Source organism: Scatophagus argus, chromosome 18 (genome assembly GCF_020382885.2).
Source record: "Scatophagus argus isolate fScaArg1 chromosome 18, fScaArg1.pri, whole genome shotgun sequence".
NCBI classification, from domain to species: domain Eukaryota; kingdom Metazoa; phylum Chordata; class Actinopteri; family Scatophagidae; genus Scatophagus; species Scatophagus argus.
Genome location: NC_058510.1, coordinates 13,298,346 through 13,317,448, shown reverse-complemented (window position 1 = coordinate 13,317,448; position 19,103 = coordinate 13,298,346). Strand labels below are relative to the sequence as shown.

General features: G+C 40.4%; 1 protein-coding gene across 3 annotated transcripts in view; it reads left to right on the top strand.

Annotated features, from left to right (window-relative positions):
* The window catches only part of LOC124049371 (disco-interacting protein 2 homolog C-like), a 51,351-nt gene that overhangs the window by 17,434 nt on the left and 14,814 nt on the right, over positions 1 to 19,103 (top strand). For 2 of the 3 annotated variants that reach the window (XM_046370916.1, XM_046370914.1), the window contains 18 exons: positions 1,628 to 1,924; positions 2,599 to 2,721; positions 3,400 to 3,546; positions 4,175 to 4,294; positions 6,299 to 6,496; positions 7,085 to 7,176; positions 7,650 to 7,760; positions 8,770 to 8,893; positions 9,308 to 9,417; positions 10,753 to 10,855; positions 10,949 to 11,013; positions 11,386 to 11,479; positions 11,601 to 11,720; positions 12,427 to 12,541; positions 13,232 to 13,371; positions 16,489 to 16,625; positions 16,945 to 17,153; positions 18,631 to 18,745. In XM_046370916.1, coding sequence (XP_046226872.1) covers positions 1,628 to 1,924; positions 2,599 to 2,721; positions 3,400 to 3,546; positions 4,175 to 4,294; positions 6,299 to 6,496; positions 7,085 to 7,176; positions 7,650 to 7,760; positions 8,770 to 8,893; positions 9,308 to 9,417; positions 10,753 to 10,855; positions 10,949 to 11,013; positions 11,386 to 11,479; positions 11,601 to 11,720; positions 12,427 to 12,541; positions 13,232 to 13,371; positions 16,489 to 16,625; positions 16,945 to 17,153; positions 18,631 to 18,745 — 2,420 coding nt within the window. The remainder of the gene's footprint in view (positions 1 to 1,627; positions 1,925 to 2,598; positions 2,722 to 3,399; positions 3,547 to 4,174; positions 4,295 to 6,298; positions 6,497 to 7,084; positions 7,177 to 7,649; positions 7,761 to 8,769; positions 8,894 to 9,307; positions 9,418 to 10,752; positions 10,856 to 10,948; positions 11,014 to 11,385; positions 11,480 to 11,600; positions 11,721 to 12,426; positions 12,542 to 13,231; positions 13,372 to 16,488; positions 16,626 to 16,944; positions 17,154 to 18,630; positions 18,746 to 19,103) is intronic. The other variant, XM_046370915.1, reaches the window with a different exon arrangement.

Here is a 19,103-nt window from a genome sequence, read left to right as displayed (position 1 = left end):
CTGCCTTTTTTATCACTCAAATAGAAGATTTTTGTTCTGCTGCTCTGTGGTCATATGATTAAGATAAGATAAGAACTTTACCTCTAATTTAAAGAATTTAGTCTCTCTGTGATTCCTTTCTGAACTCCAGTCTGAAGCTAGTTTTAACTAGCCTGAATAGGTTCTTGTGGTTGTTCTACTTGAGCTGATTAATTATTGACATTTTGGGTGTGTGAGCTCAAGAGTCGTCGGTCTGCTCTGCCACATATATGTCAGGAAAATTTAATGGTGAAAAGTGGTGAGTCATGGTCTTCTGCCTTTGAAACCATTGTTTTGCTGCATTGAGGCAACTGACTGTTAAACCCCACATCAGATCTGTTTATCATTAAAAGGCTCACATGTGGAAGCTAGAATCAAGTTTGCTGAGGGATTCTTTGATTGAATAGCATCTTAAATTACTCTTGGTGGTTTAATGTACTATTATTGCTTACTGATCATAACTAGTGCTACACTTACTTATACAACATGACAAAAAGTCAATGTCGAGAGCCAAACATTACACCCATATGTGATATATGTCTCCAATACTGTGGGCATTCAGAGTCACTTTCTAAAACTTGGATGGCTTTGATCCAATCAAGACGGGTCCAACACTGATGTTGGGTGTATAAGGTCTGGCTCACAGTTGGTGTTGAATGGGGCTGAGGTTGAGGTTTTCCACACCAAACTGGGGAAGCGATTTCATTACAGATCTGGCTTTGTGTACAGAGTCAGTGATATTTGCGCAGACAAAAAGCACACAAAAGTGTTGGGTGTCCATATACTTTATCTATACTCACCATATGATGTATATGGCCCCAAGACAATTATGTGTCACTGTCTGCAACTTGCAGCAATTTGTAGAACAGCCACAAACCAAAAGTACACAGAAGTATGTATTTTTGGCCACATAGTGCGTGTATAGAACTGGTTAATTAGATGATCATGCAAATCTAATGAATCCATTTGTAAAACATGGATGTAGTTACAGTAAGTGTTGGATAATTTTGGAGTGCCATTTTGAAAGGAAACTCGAGTAGGCAGGCTAAACCATATTCAGCTATCACATTTCTGGTTGTTACGGCATAACGAGTCAAAGACATGGGGCTGTTTTCATGGAAATGTTCACTTGAAAATGATGAACTTTTCCATTATCTTCTTACCATCATGTTAGTTGAATTTTGTATGTGTAATATTACCCACACAGCTCATACAACACAATGGAGCTTTCAGGAAGCCAAACATGTTTATTTACTTTCTTGCTGAGAATTTCACAAGCAGACTGATACCACTCTCATTTCTGTATGGTAAATTTGAAGCTGGAACCAACAGGCAGAAACAGCTAGACTGACTCTGTCCAAAGGTTGAATAAAATGAACTGACCAATATTGAATCTCATTTGTGTAATAAACTTAAGTTTGAGAACAAGAATAAGTGTATTTCCCGAAATGTCACACTATTCCTTTCATGTTGAATGAAAGTTTTTTTTTGTTGCATTAGTGTATATTTCAGTGGCGCTAACTGGCCCTGATTACTCATGTGTGCTCATGTTGTGTTAATGTTGTGTCTTTTCTGTTAACATATAAATGCGGTCACTGACTCTCACTAGGCCTGTCCCCCCTGTGCTCAGACTCGTCGTCGGGCTCAGAGGAGGAGGCGGGGCCAGGCGACGACATGTCGGGCATGGAGCACTGGATGAGCCGCCCTTCCCAGTTAGGCCCCGCCCACCTGGGCTCCACCTCCTCCTCCTCCTCGTCAACGCAGAGCGGCGGCAGCGGAAATGCCGGGCGTCTGGCCGATTCGCTTGCTCACACGCACATCTCGCACCTTGCACACACACATCTGGCACATACTCACCTGGGCCAGACACACCACCAGCAGAGCCACCTGTCGCAGTCACACCATGGTAAGAGTTTACAGGTTCTCACTGATTTGGTCGGATTGTGTTTATGTATTAAAATAGAGACAGAAAAGAAAGAAGCATTTTGTATTGTTAATTATCTGTTTCACTGATGAGTTGTTCGGGAAGTGATTTGAGGCGCCAAATTGTAAGCTTTTCCCTGCACAATGAAAGCACCTGTATTTTTTAATGGACATGTATAGAAAAAAAACATGTTGAAACTGTGTATATTTATCTTGACCCTGACTGGAGCTGCAAATTTTTTTTCTTGACTCTCCCTGAGTTACTGGGGGAATATACATGACCTTCCTATAAATAGCCATTTTTTTTTCTATACTCACACCAAGTGATGATAGTATTGGAAGGTAATATTCAACAAACAAACAGCATGGAGGGAGTGAAAGTTATCGCCATAACAAACAGATAATTACTTAAGCAAAACCGTCCTTACAAAAAGCATAATTTCAGAAGCTGTGTGCGCTTCAGTAGAATATGGGTGCTTCACTGCCAGCCCCCTACCACACAATCCAACAAAACTGAATAAGCCTACACATACCTTCTGTTGCTTAAATTTTGCTGCCACCTTAATACTGCAATATGTTTTCACCCATGATTGATATTTTTGGCCATTGTTTACTGCTGCATTGTTCAGTGTAATACGTCTGTGTGTGTGCATGCAGGTATCGGCCACTTGTCTCTGAAGAGGAAGGGAGCTCTGAGTGTTGCAGAGAATGGAGGATCTCTGCGACGATCCTGTGAGTTTGGTTCTGACATGCTGTGGCCACCACCGCTGGAGTCAGATGGTAGGTCCAATCCATGTGCTTTGTGTTTTATCTGTAGCAAGTGGTTTATTCCGAATATCAAATTGTTGCAATAAGTGTCAAATATTTCCAGGAACACAGACTGTTGTAGCTTTCCAGACACATTTTCTAACTGATTTTAGGCCAAAGTCAGAGTCTTTTGTCTAAACACTCTACTGACAGAACCCAATTTGATTTGATTTGCCTGAGAACAGATCAGATCAGAGAAATTAAACAGAGATGTGCTTTATTCTCTGTTTTAATTTTGCTAGGACTTTAGAAGTTATTGACAAGCTCCTTAAAATAAAAAGAAATGCTTTGTTGTTTATTTCTGAATATTTGTGTTGAAGAAACAAATTTTGTGTAGAAATTTCACACTTAGTATTATAAAATGTGCTTTCATTTAATCATGATTATACAAAGGAAGTATTGTTTTGGGACAGGTATTGTACTGAATGGATGTCCCATCATGCCAGACCCCCATTCATGCTTGTGTGTGCAAAGGATGTGACCCACATAACAAAGAAAAGGACCATCATACTGTGTTTAATTGTCCATAAGAGCGATGAAACAAGGCACTTGACAAAGAGCACAGTGATAAATATGAACAATGAGTCACCACTGGCTGTTTGTGTTTCCGTCTGTCTCTCCCTCTGCTCTCTCTCCATCTGTCTGCTACAGAGAATCACTCGGCCCCGCCGGATGTGACGGGCTACTCGTCGGATTCGTCCCACTCCCACACTGAGCGTCACCACATGTCCAATATGGGAACCATTGCCAGGAACACGCAGAAGTACGGCAACGCAGAACGCATGGAGACAGGCGATGGTAAGAGTCATCTCCGCCGCTGTGTGAAACACTGTCACACCTTTAGCCTGCTCCCAACTGGAGCCTCTGAATAAAGATGTTGAAAATGGTCAGATAAAAATAGACTCTCCTTAATCAGGAGGTGAGCTCAAATTAGACCACTACCTCAGAGAACTGACCAATTACACCGTGTCTGTTCATGTCACTCCCCTGGATGAACAGATTGGACGTTGCTTTTTTCTTTTTTCTTCTTCTTCTTTTTTTTTTTCTTAAGCATCTCTGTTCTTTTCCAGCATGTTTCACAATCAAGCAGTCACAGTGAGAAAACTGAGAACTGTTCAGAACAAACACAGTCTGGACCATTCAAGCTGAGGATTGAATGCCTTGCTCGAGAAATACATCATTTCATATTCAGTTCTTCTCTATGAGGTCATCTTCACTTGTGACTCAGCAGTCTTTCTTTCAGGCAGATAATAGTTGCTGTCTGTCAAAATGTACCTTAACACTTGACATGTAAAAGAATTGTTATTGATCAGTTAATAAGGATGGTATTACAAGCAATCTAGGCCTCCACTTTCCTTTTCTACTGAACAGAATTAGCCCAGAGTATTACCCTCACCCCGCGTGTGTGTGTCTGGGGTTTTTACAGGTGTTCCAGTCAGCAGTCGAGTGTCAGCTAAAATCCAGCAGCTTGTGAACACGCTGAAGCAGCCCCGCAGACCTCCGCTACGAGAGTTCTTTGTCGATGACTTTGATGAACTTCTGGAGGGTTAGAAACTGTCTTTAATTCTGCATGACTCATGATACTGCCTGATTTAAGTTTAAGTCATCCAATCTGTCTTCATACTTGGGAGTCATGAGTGATTGTCATAAATGTTTATGTTTATTTGTAATAGTGTTGAGGTTTGGATTGTTGGTTGGACATTACTAAGGTATCACTTTGAACTCTGGGCAATTATGATGACATTTCTCACTATTTTTTCACTAATTTTTACAAACCAAACAATATATCATTAAATTAATGGAGAAAATAATCACCAAAGAAATCTATAATGAAAATAATCATTGGCTGCAGTCCTGGACAAAATAGTTCAAAATGAGCTCCATCTTAACCAACTACTACTACTACTACTACTACAGTCACTCAAGTAACATAAAAATGTTTAATAACCTGTTAATGCACCACATCGATATAATTACTGCATGTATGCCCTCTTGTCGCACCATGTCATCGGTCCCTGCAGCAATCATTTCTGCACAGAGAGAACGATTGATGAGGGACGAAAGCAGTCCCTCTGGGACTTCAGACAGAGCCTGCAGGTGGATGCAGGGGGACGTAGTGGGCGTCGGCAGCAGTGAAAATTGGAGTAATACCTTTAGTCAGTGGCGGAAAGTAAATAAATGCAGTGTCATAGATTAAGGTAAAACTTTATTGATCCCTGAGGCAAATTCTCTAGCCATACTGGAAGATTAGCTATGGAGTGAGGAAAAGAGCCTTCAGCAGCTTTAACGTTAAAGTTATAATTAACGCATTAACACTTTCTCTTTTGGTACTTAAAGTGTATTTTCATGCTAGCAGTTTTGCACTAGTATTTTTACTTGTAACAATGTTTCTACACTGTCTTCTGGAAGTTTTACTTCAGCACAACATCTTAGTATTTTTTCCAATTCCACTTTTAGGGCAGCAGAGCAGCAGTGGTGCTCATAGAGCAGAGAGAGAGCTCAGAAAGAGTTCTAGATTGAAAGGTTGTGTTGGACAAGTGAAGCAGGCCTCACCAGCAGTAGCACTGCAGCCCAGGTTGACTGTCTGAACTGGCATGCAGGCTTTGCTATATTAAACCGTAATAAAGCAATAATCAGCAATAAAAACATAATAAAAGTAGTAATCCTCTGCAGTCTCAACAAGTAGTGGTTTGCGTTAATCTTAACTAAAGTGGCGGTGGTCAGCTGATCTGATCTGAATCAAAGCCTGCAGATACTGTCCTTAAAGGCACTCAAACCCTTTTAGATTTAGTTTTTAGTTTTGATATCAAAAGAGCTCCTTCTTGTACTGTCCTAATGTATGTGCTGCACTTGTGTTTTATATTTGTCTCTCATACTTGTGTCAGTGTAAAGAAAGATTTCCATATGGAACAGATAACAGGAAGCAGATGATGACCAGCCTGGTTCATATAGAACACAAATGTATATGTATGTTGTAGGAAGCTTGATTCCAGAGATCTCTGAGGTCTGTGTGCTGTTTGCTTGGCTCTCACCATCTGGTTAGATTTTCTGTCTTTATCTCATCATTTCTCTGTCTTTTCATGCCTTTAAATGTCCCTTTTAGACCACCTGTATTTTAGTAGGTTACTTTTTTAGTTTTCTAGTGTATTTTGGATACATGTGACAGTGTTTTAAATAATTGTGGTATCATACATGATAAAGGTAAGAGTTCATGTGGCAGTATATTTGTCCTGGAGCCACACTTTAAGGCAATGGCTGAGGATTAATCCTTTTCTTCTGTTGCCTCCTCTAAAATTAAAATGAAATCAGCTTGCCAATTCACACATTGTACACATTCCCACATTACATGTGGGTTAATAACAGGTACACCTCATTAATTATCTGCGTATTGTGAGTGTGATACAGATGTGTCACTGCCAGTTGCTTTGACTAAATGTTACTAAACTGACTAAATGTGGTGTTTTCACAGCCTGACAACAACAAGCAAACTGTGAACGGTAAAAGTTTGTGAACTGTGCTTGAATAACATTATCTATCTCCTCATCTCCAGTTCAGCAGCCGGACCCTAATCAGCCACGGCCAGAGGGGGCGGAGATGATGCCAGTGCGGGGAGAGGCGCTGGGGGTGGTCACCAACTGGCCCCCATCCCTTGAGGCTGCGCTCCAGCGCTGGGGAACCATTTCCCCTAAAGCCCCCTGCCTCACCAGCCTGGATACAGCAGGGAAACCTCTTTATGTCCTCACATATGGTAACCACATTAACATTATTTAGTTTTTATATCATTATTTAGTGCAGCAGTGAAATAAGCTAATTTAAAGCATTGATGACCGAGAAATTAAAGTTTATTCTGTTGCACTCACTCACAATAAAAGAAGAATAACAGCATACAGTTGAAATAAAAAGTGATGGTCTTGTATGTGGAACACATGAGACTGTAATTCTTTTAAGGGTAATCCGTCATCAAATGTTGATGGTACACAGGGGTGCAAAAAAATAAAATCACGTTCCAGCACACTGTCTGCAGGGAATTTAAACGTTTTAACGTCATTCCATTTTCCTGGGTACCTGTCCACCACAAGTGCATTAGACAACACTTAATTTTAAGTATAATCCATGATAATACAAAACCGATTCTCTAGGGACCTCTCCTGATTGCTGAGAACTCTGTAATGCCATCACTTTGGGCAGTTTTTTTCTTTTATCGACCGTTTGTGCTCAAAATAGAAGTTCAAGAACACATACTCATGTTCTGTGGACTCACTCTGTTTGTCTCTCTGTCTCTCCCCCTCTCCCTCCCTCTCTCACACCCTTGTATCCTGTGTCCTGCTCCCTGCAGGAAAGCTGTGGTCTCGCAGCATCAAGCTTGCCTACAACATCCTCCACAAACTGGGCAGCAAGCAGGAACCCATGGTGCGACCGGGTGATCGGGTGAGTCATGCTCCTCTGCCACCTCACACAGTCTGCGTTTTCTGGCATTTGTGCTCAATTCACTGTTGAAAAGTTGTTAGTTTCTTTGTCCATTGTGGTTGTGATGTAACTACATATTTATTCGTAGGTTATGTTTTTTCTTTTAAGTGTTTGAAATTAAGCTTTTTCTGCATAGCACCCCACATTTTTCAAATTTTGCTAAGCGAAGCTAAGCTAATCATCTGCTGTCTCCACATTCATATTGAATGGACTGACATGAGAATGGTGTTGACCTTCTCGACAAAAAATCAAATGCGGGTATTTCTCAAAATGTCAAACTACTCCCTTAAAATCAACTAAAATTGTACTGCAACCATCTCAAACTTATGATTCATTGTTTGTTAATTTTCCCAAAACTGTAAACTGTGCTAAGGTTCAGAAATCAGCTGACTGTCGTTCCCATCATCTCTGACACGGGTTTCTGTCTCTCCCAGGTGGCATTGGTGTTCCCTAACAACGACCCTGTGGCCTTCATGGTGGCCTTCTACGGCTGTCTGCTGGCCGAGGTGGTCCCTGTTCCTATAGAGGTCCCTCTGAGTCGCAAGGTACTTGATGACATCTACCTAAATGTCTGTAGCTTATCGCTGCTGCTCCCCAAACCCATTATTCCACAGGATTAGTTTCTCTATGAGAGGTCAGGTAATTTAATTTTTTGCAACGTTGCTGTGTAATGCTAATCCTCTCTTCTTCAGCCGCGTCTGTTTTTGTCCTCATACGCAGGCTCCTCCTGCTGTGTTTCATTTCCATTCTGTTTGTGTGGACATCTCAGCGATGCTGCACTGCCAATGAAATTATACTTTGGATCTTATGTCTCAGCTGTTTGCTAGCAGCGAGTATGTCTGAAGAAATAATCCAATCTGCCCAGAGAGCAGAAAAACATGTCAGAAACCTGACAAGTTTGACAAGTAAGAAACAAGCCCTCCTGCTGCCCTACCATCAAAAAGAAATGCTGTCATCAATTAGGTTACAACTGCTGATCTTGGTGCCATCACCTTCTGAGGCCTAGCATGTCTGAAGGATCTCTGCTTTGACTAAAAGCTTTATGGAGCAGCCTCTGTCTGATAAACAAGCCATGTTATACTATTTTAAGTGTTCATTATATGACTTTATTTTTTCTGAGCTCTTTCTGCTCACTCTGGACTCTATGAGACATGGCTACTTGTCTCTGCAGCGGTTTCAGCGGAGGGTCTGGACAGTTACACGCTGATTACTGCTGCAGCAGAAAATGCCTTTTGGTGCACGAACGTTGACCGTCTCCCTTGAACCCCTTCCCCCCATCCTGCATTTGTGCTGCAAGATTTTCCATAAAATTTCTGTTTCGGCTATAGAAACAGTGTAGCAGCAAACATCTCTTCTCTTTCCAGTACATGTACTGCATGTGTATATGTGAACACCACAGTAGTCAGTAAAATATTGAGTCCAGTTTTTTCTGCATCCTCATTTAAATTGATTTATGGTTTGCAGGAACCTAAAGAAGCATGTTATAGTATTTTCTGTTGACATGGAGGTAACCCCCCCCCCCCCCCGTCCCACTTCTTTTTGGTTGTCCAACAGGATGCCGGCAGTCAGCAGATTGGATTCCTCTTGGGCAGCTGTGGTGTTACCGTGGCGCTGACCAGTGATGCCTGTCACAAGGGTTTGCCCAAGAGTGCAACAGGAGAGATCCCACAGTTCAAAGGTGAGAGTGTCAGTCATTAGTCATCAGTGGATTGTAAAGGCCTGATGTTTCTCTGTGGGGGAGGTGGTATGGAGGAAGAGAGAGAGCGAGCGTGTTTTAACTCAAGATGAATGTGTTAACCATTTGAGAATTCACACTTACACTAAACATTACGCTGACACACATTCACAGGTGTAAATCTTATTTATATTGTGTCATTTATAATTTGAGAACTACATAACTGTGTTTTTCTCCCTGAATACCACCTGAGATTAATTGAAGGTGATTAATCGGGGTTATTAGCTTGTAGAAGTTTCTTTAGTTTCATTATTTGTTATGTGTGAAATGCCAGCTTTGTATCTTTTATCAGTTTGACGATTCACATTAATAAACTTCTGTCTTTCTCTCTTTCTGTGTGTCACACGCTCCCTGCAGGTTGGCCCAAGTTGCTGTGGTTTGTAACGGAGTCGAAGCACCTTTCCAAACCTCCCAGAGACTGGTTCCCTCACATCAAAGATGCAAACAACGACACTGCTTACATAGAGGTGGGCTAACAGCCTAACCAATACACACAGTGATAAGGCGTTGTCCTCATTGTGAACATTTTAACAGAAGCTGGCTCTTCAGGTCGCATTACCAGTCGCTGGGCTGCTGCATGCGCTGCCAGCTGGCTCTCTGTGCTGCATTTAATAACTAATGTAGCTATTTTAATCAGTACATTTAAAAAAAGTGAATCTCTATGTAGAACAGAGTTTATTTATGATGCAAGAATCAGAAAAATAAACTATTTTAATCTTATTTAATATACACTATATAGACAAAAGCATTTTAGATACATGAACATTAATATGGAGTTGGTCCCCTCTTTGCAGCTATCACAGCTTCCATGATAATGGAAGCTCTGAGAAAATCAACCAAAACTCCACCTGGTTTTTAACTAGGTTTATTTCACCTTATTCCAATGTGTTTAGCATAAAAATATTGACTTGCTTACTTACTTACCACATACTATGGAAGGATAGAAAACTAGGACAGCTAGAACTAAAATTATTACACAATGAATCAATTAGGCTATTGGCAGAAAACTAATCAACATTTCACACATTTTGACAGTTGTTTAAGTGCAGGAAATGAGCCTAACATTCTCTGGTTACAGCTTGTGATTATTTATAGTTTATCTGTTTTTTATTACTGAAGCCTGAATACTTTTTTTGAAATGTTATAAGTTAAACAAGTAAGTGATTGATCATGAAAAATCCTCAATGGATCAAACAACTCCCAGTGTCCCAAATCCTAAATTTTCATTCCAGCACACTATTGATGTTTTGAAATAGAACAGCAACAATTAGTCAATTAATTGGTCAAACAGCTGACGAAGAAGTAGTCGGCAACTGTAATCCTGCTGATGAGTCCTTCAAGTCACTTTTAAAGAAAAAAATCCTTAAAGATTACCTGATTACAGCTTCCCAAATGTGACTGATTCTGCTTCTGTTTTATTTTTTATGATTGTATATTTTTGGATGGTTGTTTGAACAAAACAAGAAATCGTCAAGGAACAGTTATTTGAGAAAATAACTGTCAGATTATTTGGTAATGAAATAATCATTGGTTGTAGCCTTATGTAGAAATATTGTTCACATATAAGATGATTAATTATCTTAACTGACACTATTTTAATTTGACCTAAATTTGTTTAAATTGACTTTATGTGAGTACATTTTTTTATGTTTATGACTTGCTGAGGTTTTAAAATGAATAAATGACTAAATGACTCCACCATAACATCTAAGAAGATGAAGGTACCAAACGGCTGATTGAAACAAACGCCTCGCTCTGTTCTGGCTTCACTGATCCGACTGTCTCTGTTGTTTCTCACTCAGTATAAAACCTGTAAGGACGGCAGCGTGCTGGGAGTCACAGTGACGAGGATCGCTCTGCTCACACACTGCCAGGCTCTCACCCAGTCCTGCAGCTACACCGAGGGTAGGCACACGTGCGCACACACACACACAAACACAGTTCAGTCTCTAGGTCATAATTTAACCCTTTGTTTTCTCCCTCCCTCACTGTCTGCAGCGGAGACCATAGTGAACGTCCTGGACTTTAAGAAGGATGTGGGCCTGTGGCATGGCATCCTGACGGTAAGACTGGCACACTAGAGTTTAGAGGTCATGACTTTGATTTCCTGTTTTCTTTTCACCCTCACCTCTGTTACTGGGTGGATACTGGAACTATGAAGAAAATGATATGATCCAATTCCATTAATTTTTTAAGCTTTGTGGCTCATATTTGAAATACAGTAGCACTGGTGCAGATTATATCCGTATTTCAATATTTAATGTCCATATCCAGGCCATATTAATAATGTTCAAAACAGACACAATTAGGAGCAGAAACAGGTTAAATTGAAAATTGAAAATGGATAATTGCATGACTTTTAAAAGTTAAAGGATGAAAAAAAAATGTTAATGTGTCATTATGTGTGTGTGCGTACGTGCGTGTGTGCTGTGCAGAGTGTGATGAACATGATGCACGTGATCAGCGTCCCCTACTCGCTGATGAAGGTCAACCCTCTGTCATGGATCCAGAAAGTCTGCCAGTACAAAGGTCAGACTCACACTCAATCTGCCACTCAGCTTGGTCAATTCACGCCATTCACCTGTCTGTCAAATAGATTAAATGCTAATGTTCTGTGTGTGTGTGTGCGTGCGTGCATCTCTCCCTGCAGCCAAGGTAGCGTGTGTGAAGTCCAGAGACATGCACTGGGCTCTAGTGGCCCACAAAGACCAGAAAGACATCAACCTGAGCTCGCTGCGCATGCTGCTGGTGGCTGACGGATCAAACCCTTGTAAGGTCACACTCAGCCTCCATTGCAGCAGAGCTCTTTCACTAACAGGGGATTTAAGAGAAGTGTATTTCAGATAGAGAATGTCAGGGAAATGGATAGACTCTCTTGGGAAGTCTGGAAACTGGGTCACTTTACAGGAATAGAGCAGAATGTGTCCGACTATGCACATATGGTACAATAAATGGTTTTTGGAGTGGAAACAAGACTGAAATATAAGCGCCAGAAACAAGGAAATGATATAATTTCCTGGTTAATACTGTTAATTTTGCATGTTTTAACTCATAAACTGCAAATTAAATATTGTTTACATTGCTGCAACTGCAAGTTTTAAGAAGCATTATTTAAATGGCATTAATTGTTTTTGGCTAGGATAGGCTGCAATAACAGTGAGTTACACACAGAAATCAGAATCAGAAAACAGAATCAAACAGCAATACTGTTATGAAATAATGAATAGAAACAAAATGGGACCTTTAAACGATAGTGCTGTTTAAACCATCTGTTGTTGGTCATTTCACACAATTTATATTACAATACAAGGTTAAAGTTTCAGTACAAAATGGTCCTTTGAGTCTTTATTTATATTTTTCTTCTTCTTCTTATTTTTTCAGGAGACAATATTTTTGATCAAATGCTGTTTTTTGCGGTGCAAGACCTCAGTTGCAACACTTCTGACAGCTTGTTGCTTGTTGTTTCTGACTGTTAGGGTCCATCTCCTCCTGCGATGCCTTCCTCAACGTCTTTCAGACTAAAGGGCTGCGAGCCGACGTCATCTGTCCTTGCGCCAGCTCCCCCGAGGCTCTGACAGTGGCCATCAGGAGGTACACACACAGCAACACACACAACCCAGCTTTACCTACACAGACGAGTGCTCGCACATACACGGGACCACAGATATGCAAACAGTCTCATACACACACACACACATGCATGTACGCTTTCACCTATGCAGACACATCCACAGAGCATACACACTGTAAACACATAAGCAAAAATAAACAAAGACAGTTTCAGTTCATGTCCCCTTGCAGCACACAGTTTGCACAGTCACACAGGAAGTAACTGAAGGAGCCTGTCTTCACCTACAACAACTAATAAGTCCTCCGAACAGTACAGACTGCTGTGCCGTAAAGCACACAGCAGTGTTAATCATTGAATTTTGTAAACGAATAAAAGATGTAGCTCAAATTGTAAATTCAGCCTCTTGTCAGAGTTTGAATATTTGATGCCGAAATAGCAAAAATTAGCTTCACCAATGGCTGAGAAATGGTTGCAAAGTTTGACATGTTGAACAGGAGAGTCCATTTAATGTAAACTCGCACCTATATTATACACACACAAACATGCAGCATGTGCAGAAATACACACTAAATGACACACAGCATGCTGAGTCAAACATGCTGTGTGTGTGTGTGTGTGTATGCATGTCTGTACCACAGGCTCTTAGTGTTGTATTTGTAAACCCCTGTAATGTAGGTTAATGACGGTATGAACTGTGTGTGTCCTTTCAGGCCGGTGGAGGACAGCAGCCAGCCTCCAGGCCGAGGTGTCCTGTCCATGCAGGGTCTGTCCTATGGTGTCGTCAGGGTCGACACAGAGGAGCGCCTCTCAGTGCTCACTGTGCAGGACGTTGGTACTGTCGCACCAGGAGGTAAGTCTCAGACTAGTCAACTAGTCTATATGAAAACACTGAGAAAACAGTCAGAATTGACCACCTTTTAATCTATGTGGTTTAACGTCTGAAGAAATATTGTGTATGTTATAAGAGCCATATCAAACTGTTATCACATTCTTCAGTATCATCTTACGCAGAACAGTTAACCAGATTCTTGTTTCCCTTTTAACAACATCTTGTGAGAAAGACATAACATTTTTGTTTAAACTATGTCAGTATGTAATTTAAATGTGCACTGTAGCCACTAAGCATAGACTTAAAGCCTCTGAGGGGCTACCTGAATAACTGATGTGCTTGCTGTAGAACTGCTTAGTACTGACTATTCAAATAAGAGAGTCTGACTTCTGCTTTTTGTCTTTGTTGGAATATTTATCGCTCATCTTTAAGGTACTACTTTGTGTTTTATGCAATAATCCATAACCAATGTCCATAAAACTTATATAAATATAGGCAAAGATTTTATAAATATAACAATGTTGCATTCACTTGGTGTAGGAATAAAAAACTATTTGAGCAGCACCTGTCCCCTGACAGAATGTTGCTACCTGTACTGTAAGTATACATACACTTAGTGCTGGAAATGTTTCCTGAATGTAAAATGTAGAAAATTAATACTTAGGCTCGTAACTGACTAGTATTTCTGATGCCAACATAGCAACGTTTAATCAACTATTCGACTTGAACATCTCCTATTTTTAACGTTAAATACACACTGGATTATGTAAAATAAGAACCCTAAACTGCAGTGTGTCTGAAGCATCAACATTGCAATTCATGTGACATTCAGAATCAGAGTTAAGATAAGTGAGAAGTATTGACACGTTCATGCTGTAGGCATTGACCACCTGCTCTCTCTGTTCCTTTGAAGAGTTAAACTGTCAGCCTTCAGTGTGGTCATGCACTGAATGGCAAAAAATCCATTAAGTCCATTAAATCGTAAAATTAATTTTAAGGGAGTGCCATTGTGCAGCCTCTCCTTTCCATCAATGTCCAATTTTGGCAGGGCTCACTCCTCATCACTGAACCAGTTAAGCTACGTTTTCAAGAGCTGTGAATGCCCGAAAGAAAAAACAAAGACAGGAGAGTTTTCTATAAGTCTGTTCAAATCACTTCAGTTTTGTCTCATGGGACAAAGTCACGCAGACAGTTTAACAAGGTAAGACAGAACATAAAAAAGCTTTTAGGACATAATACATCATCTATTCATGTGCTAATGAGGAACAGACAGACAGACATAACTTCTTGGCTGATGTGTCACGGACTAAATTAAATCTATTTGTGATCGTTTAATTAATTTTGATTGCAACTGGCAACATATGCACGGATTATATTTTCAATTTATTGTTAGAGCTGTGAAACTATTCATATATATCGATATTCAGTTTAGTATCATGGAAAACCGAAAATTTTTGTATTCAGGTGCACCTTGAATTTTTGAAATTTTGCTTAAAAAGTTGTATTTTGACAAATCGTCATCAAATTTCAGTTGTTCACTTCACAATACAATTATTACAATGTGTATTAACCTGTTAAAATAACACATAAGCACACAATGTACTAAATGTGACATAGACCTGAACTGATGTTATACAAATTAATACAAAGCTTTTTTTGGTTTAGTTATTTTTCTTGCCATAAGTAGATGACACTACACAACATCATCTTATTTATTTTCACAAAAACAACCTTAATTTTTAGATTCTTGTAAATGGGCTTAGCAGTGTAGAGATTTTAAAACAGGCCATGCAGAGTATCAGAAAGCCTTTACACAGGTTAATATGCAGATGAATTCACGGATGGATATTAAAAATAGCTTTTTTCTGTAAGATTCTCCATAGGGAATACTGCACATTGCTAGTGCAAAGAGTTATTTATACAGACAAATGAATGTAAATAGAATTCAAACATGAGGAACTGAAGGTCTGTCTGTAAGCCATAAAGAAGGCAGTAATCTGCAGAGAGGAACATGTAAACCTTGTTGATCAAACACACAGGCTGCTACAGCTAATCAAACATCACTGAGCTTTTTCTTCTACGCAACACCCACTTCCTGTCTCTGTCATTCCACACCACCCAATGTTAACCTCGGGAACTACACCCACGGCAACGCAAGGAAAACTAAAGTAAAGGAGGTACTCAGTAATGTGTTCGGTCCATTGGGCTCTGTTGGAGCCTTCCTCTTCAGTCATGTAATGGGCGAGAAGATGTTCCAGAAATTTAACCAAGAGACTGATCGCTGAGTCACTGTTAAATGATTAACAATCCTGTTAATCTCCTACACATACAGCATATTATGGCTATTCTATTGTTATGAGGTAATAAAATCTTACCTGGATACCAAATTGTATAATCAGCAACATTATTATTATACTGGCACCAGTTTAAAAATGCTTAAGATATTCTCTTCCCAACCCAGTTTATAAAGTAACCTGGTTTTGAGCTAATACAGACGCAAGCAGACTTGATAATTGGGTTAGAACAACCTACTTTAGTCTCAGACAGTGTTGTTGGCCGGGTTATTCCAATAAACAGGTGCGTTTGGACTGGATGCTGATTCTGGGGGAGACTTGTATTCATCCTCACAAAGAAACAGAAGGAATTTCAAAGGTGTTAGGCCTCATTCAGACTCAAGTGTTGGGACAACTGGCGGCGGTTATGAAGCGTTGTTGGAGGCACAAGTGGGAGAGTATCATTGTTTGTTCTGCAAACTCCCCATGAACCGTGCCTGGTTTCCAGCTCTCGGTTTGGGAGAAGCAACTCTTCCAGAGAGGCTTTCTCCGTCCGTAACAAATTCAAAGACTTTTTCTGCTGCTCTACTTGGCCAGTGGTGGGTCAGTGTTGCTTGAGCTACCAACAACATAATAGAAACTTGGAGCAGTTGTAAATAGCTTGAACAACAACACTTTTGACCAGCAGATCTGATCGCTGGGTTCGGTGATTGGCCTCTACAGCATGGGGGTTGTTTCTCAAAAAGTTGAGTCTTTTTTTTGCCCTAGGGTTGTGTTTTTTGGGAAACCCCTGTAGCTCCCAGCAAACTCAAAATGAATACAACGTTATGCCTGAGTTTCTGACCTGTATCTCTCGCCCCCTCAGGCCTGGTGTGTGTGGTGAAACCAGAAGGCGTCCCACAGCTCTGTCAGACAGATGAGATCGGTGAACTCTGTGTCTGCTCCATCGCCACTGGTACCTCCTACTATGGCCTTACTGGCATGACCAAGAACACTTTTGAGGTGCATATACAATTTGTGTGTGTGGGTGTGTGTGTGTGATTTAATGTCTATAAACATTTGTTAGAAACATGCACGTTTCATAATTTATTCATGATTGTTGGTCATTTTTACTAACGTTAAGATGAGCAAGTATAGCCAATGGTAAATTGTAACTAAGTAGATTTACTCAAGTACTGGACTGATGTACAGTTGGTAGTCGTACTTGAGTGAATGTTAATTTCTTAATAACTATTGTACTTTTTAGTTGACTGCGTTTATCTGACAGCTTTAGTTAGTTAGCTTATGAAATATGATGATAAGCATATGTGCTTGTTTGCAGGTTTACCCGGTGAGCTCCAGTGGGGGGCTGGTCAGTGAGTATGCCTTCGTGCGTACCGGTTTGCTGGGCTTCATTGGTCCCGGCGGCCTTGTCTTCATCACGGGCAAGATGGACGGGCTCATCATGGTGAGCGGGCGGAGGCACAACGCAGACGATATTGTCGCCACGGCCCTGGCAGTGGAGCCAATGAAATTTGTCTACAGGGGCAGGTGAGGGGGAGATGGGAGGGGCTTCTGGGTGAACAGGGGTCCATCGACATTAAAAAGTCACACTGAGCTCCTGCGAATCGTCTTTAACATCATTCTCATGGGCAGTGAGTTGAAAACCAGCCAAATGTCTAAGACTGAAACGTTCACTGTCACCCTGATAAATGAGCAATACCCCTTGCATATAATAAATCTAATAAAGTAGAGCAATAGCGGTTGAATCCAGAAACAGTAATAGAGTGAAGCTTAATTGTGTCCATGTCCACCGAGGAGGAAATTCATCTTTTGGCTGACAGGCTAATGACGTTTCCCAGAGCTATTTAAGGTTCAAGCTTATGTGGAAACTATGAAATTAGCAAAGGAAGGATCCCTTTGCTGAAACACACTGAGAGGAAATTATAGATTTTAGACTTTTTTATTGCAAGTCTGATTACCAGATAAAATGTAAAGCAGGCTGAATGTTTGTGTGTGCGTGCTGCTGGTGTGTGTCTTGCTCCGTTCTTTCTTTGTTCATGTCTTTGTGTTTTCTGACAACATGCTCTGAAAAAGTGTTTGTGGTTGGATTTTTTTTGGTGTGTAAAATCTTTTCTTTTATGTCCACACACACACTGTGTACAGCTGAACCTGCGTTAACACCTGCTGTAAAAGTGTAGGGGAGTAGGTAGATTCTCTAATCCATGTGCAGTAGAGCCTCCATCTGAAAATGAATGAAAAGACAAACATTCACCTTCTCTAGCACAGTGTTTTCAGGTCCCTGTTGCTCTCCTCTGATGTGACATCAGATATTTAAAACCCAAAGATCTAAAAGAATCACGTTTTAAATCAGATATTTGATATCTTTGTGTCCTCACAAACTGTTGCTATCATACTTTTTTTTTTTTTTTTTTTTTTGCTGATGTCAACTTATTTTTCTAAAGGACTTTTGAAACCAATATGAAAATGAACAGTGTGGTGCCCCCAAAGAGACTAATTTGAACACTAAAAGAATAATTTCTGTAAATATGGATTTTGCGATTGCACTGTTTTTGATATTTTTAATGTGAGAGATGCCAAATACAGTTTACGGACAGGATTGTGGTTTAGTGGTTAGCACAGTCACATCACAGTAAGAATATCCTTGGCAAAAACACAATAAATTACATCACAATAAAACAACCAAAAACAACACCAAAAACAAAAGCACCACACCATGGCATTGGCTTAGAACTGGATCTGGTATCCGGGTGCTCAGGACTTAGGATGGGTTACATATAGAGAATAAATTTCACTAAGCTGATGCTTTTAGTTAAACCTTCTTACTGCACCATGCAGTGAGCCTGAGTCACTTCAGACGATCGTGACTGTTAAATTTTTGATATTCAGCACATGCCTGAACATATGAGCCAATGTTATGGTCAGCAACAGCTAACAATGATGTGTTAAAATAAAAGCACAAAGAAGAGCAGAAGATGACTGATGTTTTTCTCTTCCCTCCCTGCAGGATAGCTGTGTTCTCTGTGACGGTGCTGAGGGACGAGAGGATCGTGGTGGTGGCCGAGCAGAGACCCGACTCCACGGAGGAGGACAGCTTCCAGTGGATGAGCCGCGTGCTGCAGGTAGATCAACTCTCACACCTCTTTTAGATTGGCAGACTGACTCTGATCGCTTTTCCAGTAAGACTTAAAACTGGCTGACCAAAATGCAAACTCTCTCCTGACCAAAAGGTTTCCATAGTAACAATCTGGCATTTATCTTATTACTTGCTGCTTGAACGCCAGAGAGGCCAGCGAGGGCAAGTCATGTACGCTTACAGCAGCTGTTTTAAATTTTAGGATTTCATCATTTCTTTACTTCATTTGTAGGCCCAAATTCAGCTGAAACCGACTCTATTTCTAAAATCATGTGGAATATCAAGACATAAATAAATTCAGCAACCCTGTCAGAATGAAGTATCTATTTTTGATTATAAATCGT